This window comes from Filicampus tigris, chromosome 18 (genome assembly GCF_054856515.1).
Source record: "Filicampus tigris isolate MCC_2025a chromosome 18, RoL_Ftig_1.0, whole genome shotgun sequence".
NCBI lineage: Eukaryota > Metazoa > Chordata > Actinopteri > Syngnathiformes > Syngnathidae > Filicampus > Filicampus tigris.
In genome coordinates, this window is record NC_141234.1 from 11965608 (window position 1) to 11974313 (window position 8706).

Genomic DNA, 8706 nt, shown 5'->3' on the forward strand with positions numbered 1-8706 from the left:
GTTTCGGTGCTAAATAATATTACTCCATACTGAAATTGTGAAATGTTCTCTACATTCTACATCACATAAAAGTATGAAAGTCAGAGTTAGTGACTGTACACGTTAAAAAAAAGAAAAAAGAAAAAACGCGATTGCACATGTATACCACCCCAAACCAGGCAATGGCAGTGTTGCTTCCCCATAGTATTTTTCTGGCATCTGTAAAATACAAGAACAAGAAAACGAAGTCGAATCGTAGCCAGTCAATCCTTTGGAGGGTGGAGGTGCTAGTCAGTTCTGCATTTTCTTTCGTTTAATTGCCAAAACGTCGTACGCAATGAGGTAAGAATAAACGAATTGCTTTGAAAGCTCGTATTCTAGTGTGATTAAGTCTAATTTCGTACAGGGAAGATGTTAATTTTCTCCATAATCTATTGTTCTCCGGCTCCACATTAGTGCGGTCGTTAGCCTAGCATAAAACTAGCCAATGATGCTCGGAAGGGATTCTTGTTTTTAATTATTAAGATGTATTACATTTTATAATTGATTGATTTAGCTTGAGTGTCTTAATGTGCCGGTTTCTGTTTGACCTTGTTTAATTCCGTTTGTGGTAGATGAAGAACATGCTAATATGTTAGCACTTATATTCGCTTAGCGCTGCTAGCTCGCTCGTTGAATGAATGAATGAATCGATATGCGTTCGGTAGATTTTATCCACAATTGTCCCCAGTAATGGCAATAATTTCCGACGTATTTCTGTGTTTGCGCTCAGAGGGGACCGCGGCAGGGGTCGAGGAGGCCGCTTTGGGTCCCGTGGAGGATTGGTGCAGGGGTGAGTTGAGCTACCTGGTTGCTATGCTAAATTATGCTTGTACCATTTTATCCTTGGTGAGCAGTCAAAGGCCTTCTTTGCTGGCCAAAACACGATCATAAGTACTGATTTCCATTTGCAAACTAAACTATAATTTGTGTTCCATGATATTGTGTTAATTTATTCCCACATTCTATTTTATTAACTTCATTTTGTGGTGTTTCCCTTGGCCAGTAAGCATTGGTAGATGCAACGTATATTTTATCCAATCAGAGTTCAGGCTCAATTTCCTGCTATGTAAATCTAATCTGCCCAGGGCCTTCAGAATTTTGATTAATTTAAAATGATAATTTCAAAAAAGTAAATGAAACCAATCACATTTCAAATTCACCATTTTTATCCTTTTATTTGTGGTTCGGAACAGGCCAAGTTCACATAGAAAAACACTTTTGCCACGATCTGCACACATTGTTTTTTTGTTCTGTTTTAAATAATTGTCGTTATTGTGGTGAAGTGATGACTGATGACCCAGTTAGCAAGCACAACCTACCACTCCTTACAGTACTACACTGTAATAATTAAACATTGTTCGCTAATACTGAATTTGATATACTATGTTGTTTTCCTGTGCTTTTGCAGTATTAAGTGACTGGGTTTTCCTTCCTGTTTAGGTATCGTCCATTTGTTCCACACATCCCGTTTGATTTTTATGTGGTGAGTTGAACAAAAAACTGTAGCACGGCAATGATGTTATGTAGCAGTTTGAGTAGTTCATTTTTATGATTAGCCAGTGTATTTAATTGTGGTGAGGTCTTTAAGTCATGTTTAAAAATCAATAAATATTTTCAAGTCGTTTTGTCAGAACAGCCAATTGAGAGTTTTAGATGTTGTCATTTGTAGATGAAGTAGCATCTCACCTGAATTTTCACATCCTATATGATTCATTTGGAAACCTTGGTAAATTCTGTGATTTAGCCCATATTGACACCCATGACATAATGTGTTCCTGGATTACGACTGCATTGTTCCAGCATTCCATTGGTTCATTGCTTGATATTCTTCTCCTCAGTGTGAGATGGCCTTCCCCAGAGTGAAGCCCGCACCCGATGAGAGTGCGTTCAGCGAGTGTCTGCTGAAGAGAAATCAAGACCTGAGCCCGACATCTACTGAGCAGGTCAGTCCGGACACGCCAGATTATAATATTCCGTTTCATTTCAGACTGTTGAAATGTTTGCGCGGCGGTAACCTTGTTTTAATTGTCTGTGTCTGAATTTATAGTCCTCCATCTTGTCACTGGTCACAAAGATCAACAATGTCATCGATAACCTGATTGTTGCCCCTGGTAATTTTGAAGTGGTGAGTCACGTTTTTATTCATAAATAATTACTGAAATTATTTATTGCCGTGTGCTCGACTGCACTTTTAGCTGTGATAATGTTTCTTTGCAGCAAATTGAAGAGGTGCGTCAGGTGGGCTCTTACAAGAAGGGTACCATGACAACCGGCCACAATGTTGCCGACCTTGTTGTGATCCTCAAGATTCTTCCTACATGTGAGTTTTTGTTTTTGCTGTCACTGAGTGTGGATCCACTTTTACTCTATTAGTATTAAGACACCTTGGAGCTATATTAAATTGAGTACGGGGGGGTGGGGGGGTTGGGGGGCATGTCTTATTATTCCTACCAATGTGTTTTTGTATTTTAGTGGAGGCTGTTGCAGCTCTGGGCAACAAAGTAGTGGATACTCTTCGAACACAGGACCCAACTGAAGGTACCACTAAAACACTTAACGATACTTTCCAAACAAGCAAAGAAAAAAAAAAATGTTTGTAGGATGGAAGTTCTGAAGCTGAGCCGTGATTGGTTGTTACCTGAGCCCTAGCAACTGTGATGTCATTTTCAGTCGACAGCAAGTGGCAAAATGGCTGCCCACTGTGATGGATAAAAACAGATGGATTTGAATGCCTAACTCATATTCCACAAACGCAATATTAATCAGAATATTAAGTTTAGACTAGTGGGGCTGTATGGAACATAATGTAAAGACACTTTTGGGATTGCGTTCCGCTTTAACTAAATAAAATGAAAACTAACTGAAACTACAGCTTGCATTTAGAAAACTATAATTATTGTGAAAATGTTCTTTGTTTTTGTTTCTGTCAATTAATATCATACATGAGCTTTCAGGGTTCATTTTGAGTATTTATTTCTGTTTTGTTCGGCATTTGAGAATTGTAATTTGCTTTACTTTATTACACAATACTTGGTGACCTTTTTTATTCCTGCACTTGAAAAACAGCATGTATAACACCCCAAAAAACTAATACTAAAATAAACATTTTAAATAAAATAAGAACCAACTTGCTCTGAAACTCAATTAAAACTAGCTGGATTTAAAAATTCAAAAATCAAAACAAAGGGAACACTAACTATAATGAAAAATCCCAAACTATTTTAACCCTGGTTGATGGTACATTATCAGCAAAATAGAATTATATTAATATTATATACTATATTAATATTTACAATTCTAAAGACGTCACAATCTATGATCCCACAATAGTTTATATTTCCAAACTTAATTGAAAAATAAATGGCGTACAGATGATTTGAGTTCACATGTACATGCCCTTGCCGCAAAAACTCTTTGTAGCAACCCAGGCTAAACCTAGATTCTTCCCAACATAAAAAGCTTGTATCACTTCGACAAACGTAACCTATGAAAACACAAATGGTCAAATGTGAATACGCGTGGATTACTGTAACCGAGGGCATGTCAGATTGGGAATATTGTTGATGTCGCGTGACAGCGATTTGACTGCATGTGTGTGTTTTAGTGCTGTCCATGCTGACCAATGAGACGGGCTTCGAGATCAGCTCAGCGGACGCGACTGTCAAGATCCTCATCACAACTGTCCCTCCCAACTTGCGCAAACTGGACCCGGAGTTGCACTGTACTAGCCCCGCACACACACAACACAAACACTTATACAAACATGAGTCACGCCAACTACTTGTATGTGTTTTGTAGTGGACATCAAGGTACTGCAGAGCGCCCTCGCGGCCATCCGCCACGCCCGCTGGTTTGAGGAAAACGCTTCCCAATCCACGTGAGGGAAAACGCCTGCCGCTGTAGTCGCCATTTTCCAAACCCCTCAAACGTGATGTCACTTCCTGATATTCAGGGTTAAAGTGTTGATCCGCCTTCTGAAGGACCTCAGGCTGCGCTTCCCTGGCTTTGAGCCACTCACCCCTTGGATTTTGGACTTACTGGTAAGATAAGTGCATGATAGGTAGTCGGCGTGCAAGTGCAGTGACATCTCAAATTAAACATTTCATTTGGTGACTCAAAACACGTGTTCTAAAACCTCTGATGTTCCAGGGTCACTCTGCAGTGATGAACAATCCATCCAGGCAGCCGCTGTCTCTAAATGTGGCCTACAGGTCAGTTGCCGCTCACCTCTTTTACACATCCATTGTCGTGTGATGTTTTAACTTCTCCGGCCTCCGTTTTGTTTTCCTCCTTGTTGTTTTGAAGGCGCTGCTTGCAGATGTTGGCCGCCGGTCTCTTCCTGCCCGGCTCGGTGGGCATCACTGACCCCTGCGAGAGCGGGAACTTCCGAGTGCACACAGTCATGACTCTGGAGCAGCAGGTAGGTCCTTTTCTTAACATAATAGTTAATAATAATTGTTGTCTTAATATATTTGTGTGTTTTGTGCAGGACATGGTGTGCTTCACAGCTCAGACACTGGTGAGGGTCCTGTCACACGGAGGTTTCAGGAAGATCCTCGGCCTGGACGGAGATGCTAGCTGTAAGAGCTCGCTGTGAAACGCTGGCACATCCGAATATTTTGCTGCCGTAGGTATTCATGTTATCGATGATCATTCTTGTAGATCTGGCTACGGAGATGTCCACTTGGGACGGTGTGATAGTGACGCCTTCAGAAAAGGCCTATGAGAAGCCCCCAGAGAAGAAGGAGGAAGAAGATGAAACTCTGGAGGAGGGAGGCGAAGGAGGGGATGGAGAGGATGACAGCATGGAAACCCAGGATTGACAGATGTTAGGCTGGCTCTCTTCTTATTTAATCATTAGCAGCTTATTGAACTGAGATGGTGAATTTCTAACATTTGTACCCCTCTTTCCACAGCTGTTAAACTAGGAGAGCTGCTCAGCTCTGTTACCTGGACAGAAACACCAGCAGGATTCCAGTGTTTGGGGGGAAAAATTTATTGGCTACAGTTGTGATTTTTTTTGTAATGTTTTTATTTGAAGCGGTAATTCTGAATTAAACTTGTTTTTTTTTTGTCTATGAGTCGCATCTTGATGAAGCAAACCCTAATTCCCCAAAATGGTCCAGTGAGAATGGTAAATACAGGCATAACTGATTTATGATAGCAATGTAAAATACATACCCAAATATCACTGTGTTAATCATACTGTCAAATGAGAAACAGTTTCACAAAATGAATCGTGATATATACGCTTCAAATGGATGACCTAACAGTTTCTGTGCAAACATGTAAATGCTAATTGTGGTGCTGGAAAGCAACTGAATACATCCTCAGTATATTGCGGGAGAATATCCTCGCATTTCCATCCATTGCAAATTTAAGTGACATGATCCGTCAGTCAACAATCACAATAAACCCAAAACTAATGGCAAAGAGCAATGCACACAAGCATACCAACAAATGGATGAAAATACTGTATAACCTCCTTGTGGGCCACTAAAACACACCAGGGAACTGCACAAAATATATTTAATCAGTCGCTATTAAGGTTTATTTCTTTAAAATGTTTTTGTCACATTTGATATATATTTTAAACAGCTCAAGATGATGTGGCAGTGGTGTACTGTTATATTGCATTTTGATGATTTCTATAATTGCGTTGTGTTAGCGGCAGTATTTAGAGATGTACTAAGAGGAAGTCAACCCCCAAAGGTTCTTTGCACCTTCGCTAGTGTAAACATGGCATTTTGATTAATAATACGTTTGTGGAATATGAGTTAAGCAGCAAAATCCACCCGTTTTTAGCCATCTCAGGGGGTGGTCATTTTGTCACTTGATGACATTTTCATTCAACAGCAAGTTGCAAAATGGCCGCCCCCTGACATAGACAAAAACGGGTGGATTTTGCTGCTCAACTCATATTCCACAAACGCATTATTAATCAAAATGCCATGTTTGCACTAGTAGGCCTGCATAGAACATTCTTGTAAAGACATTTTTTGCGTTGACTTCCCTTTTAAGTCACAGGTAAGTAAGTACATACCTGCCACTGACCCCTGAGCTGACCAAAAAAAAAAAAGTCTTGTTTCCAAAACCAGACATCCCTCAGTCCTCACTGTCCGTGACTTCATGGCTTCAGTTTAAGCCAAGGGTGGACGATGGTCAGGATGGAGAGCAAAGAGGAGGCCAGCCCGCAGGCGCCGACAAAGCCCGTCCCCGTGGGGTAAATGGCCAGGCGGTCCAGCGGGATGAAGATATCGCACGTGTTCTTCAGCAGATCCAGCAGCAGCGGCGGGTTGTTGTGAAGCACCGTCGCCAACAGGTAGAGCCGCCCGTGCAGCCACGCCGACATGTAGGGCAGGACGGCCGAAGCGGCGGTGGCTGGCGAGGATGGCGACGACAGGTCGGGGGCGATCAGGGCGGGGTCGCGTGAGGGGGGGGATTTGGCCGCTCTGTGGCGCGCTTCGCGTTCCATGAGGAAGTGCAGCTCGTACACATCTCGAGTCAGGTTGAGGATCAGAGCAAATAGGTAGTACCTGCAGCACGCAACCACACACACGCCACTTGGTGGAATCGGTTTATACAGAGTCAGCAGTCAGTGCAATGTCGACTCACTTAAAAGATCTCTGGCTCCATTTTTGCTGGTCCAGTTTGGATATAAGGCCCGTCTTCCCCGCCCATACGACGTTGTCACAGGCGAAGTACATTGCTTTGTTGAGGTGGCTGATGGTGAGGCACAGCCTCAGTATGCTGTCAGAGAGATGGATAGCCCTCTTTGCCGACTCAATGGCCTCAACCGAGTTGCCCAGACGCAACACTGAGACACAATCACAACTTATTCAATATTCACCGTCATTAATGACTTGGTTGAAAAATACTATCAAATTGCACTTGAAGCTCAAACAAGCAAAACTTGGAGTCTGGGAGTCTGGTGGTAAGCAGGCTCCCTCTAGTGGAAAGAATCACCATCCAAGTTAAGTACAGCTACTTTGTAATTTAATACATTTTTCTTAAGATGTTAATAAATTGTTGTAGACATAGGTCGACCAGTAAAAACTTTTCTTTTAATTAAATTCAGGGCTTCTACTGTGTTTAACTTACACTTTCTTGTCAGGCTCATATGTGCTTCCAACTGACTAACAGTTCTGCGAAGTTGTGCTCCTGCTCCGCCCTTGTGCAACGTGTAGCCCAGCAGTGTGCAGGCATATTGAGCAGCCCTGTAAAGCACAAAAGAAACATATAGAACTTGTTTTTTTTTGTTTTTTTGGGTCTGCCTTTTTGGTGTCAAATCTCAGGACCTCCTTTGCTTGCATATGGTTTTCCAGTTTGTCCAGTTTTCTGTTCTCCAAATTCCAATTATGGACTAAAATTATCCATAGGTTTCTTCATTGGATTCGGATTGTTTTGTATAGTGATTAAGATCTATCATGTGGCAAAAATCTTTTAAGATTTCTTCAGAAGAAATACATTTGAGGCGGATGACTATTACTTCTGCCATAACGATTTGTTTTTTCTTTGCCAGCTCCATACGCCTCTGGACTAACAAAAAATTGGTTGTTGTTAAGGATTAAAATGTTCCACGATTTGAACTATACCATATATAGATGTCTTGGAGTTTTCTGTTTTGGATTTAATAAACATTATTTTGTTGATGGCAATTCTATCATTTACATTGTGCCAAATGGAAAAACAGTATAAGCTCTTCTCAGGCTTTGTTACTGTATGTAAAATGTTTTTTTTTTATGCCTTACGAAAATAGAAACAAGCAGGTATGCTAGGAAAAATAAGTGCAGACATTTCTCGGTATTTATTGTTTTGATCTTCATTCCCTGTGTGCGAATGTAAATGCCATGTTTTAGATGCATGTTGTGTTTGTTTTCCTTCCTTTTTAAAATCCCCTTCTCAATTGTTTATTTTATAAATATGTCTATAGTCTCTGCCTTTACTTTATTGTAACCACATTTGTATAACCCACTTTGAGTGTTTGTAATTTCCAATGTTCACTAAAGTGTTTAAAAATGATCCACAGTGATTCTATTGGAGAATATAAAGTATTATTTACAACAGTTTATAGACAGTGGCGTAATAATAGAACATCTTAGCCATCCATATTCATAGTCACTAGTGGACTGTCACCACGAGTTGAGTAATTTGACAGTTTCCGTTGCACTGTTTCAAAAGTTGCTAACTCGCCGTAAAAATCATATGACCGCGTAGCGAACACATCGGGGTGGAACATTACCGTATAATCCGTTCCTTGGCTTGGCTCTGGGAACTGAACCGAACCCAGGAGTCCATTCTGTCGTACCCAAACAGCTGTTCGCTGATCTGTTGCTAATAAGTTTTAGCAGCCAAGCGCCAATGATCTGTGTCAGTTTTTCCAACAACGGAGGTCTGCTACAATTGAAACAATTGTTCGCACTTGTAATCGCTGTGAAATAGGACCAGATCACTTTAAAAGTGCGCCAAATAAACGCACACTGAATAATTTTTTAAAATGCTTTACTTGACATCTTTTTCCGGATCCGTTTAGCTACTTCTTCTTTACGTAACAGGGACAGTTAGTAGCATCTAAAATGGCTCTACTGCCTTCTTGTGGCAACAAAAAGAAATCGCCTGGAACACCGAACTGGCAAAGTGAATTGTTATAGTACTGGAAGTCCTCAATTTAGGAAGAGTTCCGTT

General features: G+C 41.0%; 2 protein-coding genes across 2 annotated transcripts; one reads left to right on the top strand and one right to left on the bottom strand.

Annotated features, from left to right (window-relative positions):
• Positions 1–167: 167 nt before the first annotated feature.
• On the top strand, positions 168–5097 carry ilf2 (interleukin enhancer binding factor 2). Its single transcript, XM_086015110.1, has 15 exons — positions 168–321; positions 752–811; positions 1462–1504; positions 1860–1964; positions 2069–2146; positions 2239–2341; positions 2494–2559; positions 3626–3742; positions 3820–3898; positions 3974–4061; positions 4171–4232; positions 4327–4441; positions 4511–4601; positions 4684–4849; positions 4938–5097. The coding sequence occupies exons 1-14, from the start codon at positions 317–319 to the stop codon at positions 4842–4844; spliced, it is 1173 nt and encodes a 390-aa protein (XP_085871236.1). The 5' UTR covers positions 168–316; the 3' UTR covers positions 4845–4849; positions 4938–5097.
• A 452-nt stretch (positions 5098–5549) lies between these two features.
• On the bottom strand, positions 5550–8583 carry pex11b (peroxisomal biogenesis factor 11 beta). The gene is made up of 4 exons (XM_086015111.1): positions 8264–8583; positions 7123–7238; positions 6637–6838; positions 5550–6557 (listed from the first exon to the last, which is right to left on the bottom strand). The coding sequence occupies exons 1-4, from the start codon at positions 8317–8319 to the stop codon at positions 6149–6151; spliced, it is 783 nt and encodes a 260-aa protein (XP_085871237.1). The 5' UTR covers positions 8320–8583; the 3' UTR covers positions 5550–6148.
• Positions 8584–8706: the final 123 nt, after the last annotated feature.

Excerpts from the sequence above, each read along its gene's own strand:
- ilf2 (XM_086015110.1), top strand. Across the intron at positions 2,147-2,238 it reads CCCCTGGTAATTTTGAAGTG|CAAATTGAAGAGGTGCGTCA; the intron begins GTGAGTCACGTT and ends GTTTCTTTGCAG. Across the intron at positions 3,743-3,819 it reads ACTGGACCCGGAGTTGCACT|TGGACATCAAGGTACTGCAG; the intron begins GTACTAGCCCCG and ends TGTGTTTTGTAG.
- pex11b (XM_086015111.1), bottom strand. The coding sequence starts at position 8,319 with ATGGACTCCTGGGTTCGGTTCAGTTCCCAGAGCCAAGCCAAGGAACGG. Across the intron at positions 7,239-8,263 it reads GCCAAGGAACGGATTATACG|GGCTGCTCAATATGCCTGCA; the intron begins GTAATGTTCCAC and ends TGTGCTTTACAG. Across the intron at positions 6,558-6,636 it reads TGGAGCCAGAGATCTTTTAA|GTACTACCTATTTGCTCTGA; the intron begins GTGAGTCGACAT and ends TGCGTGCTGCAG.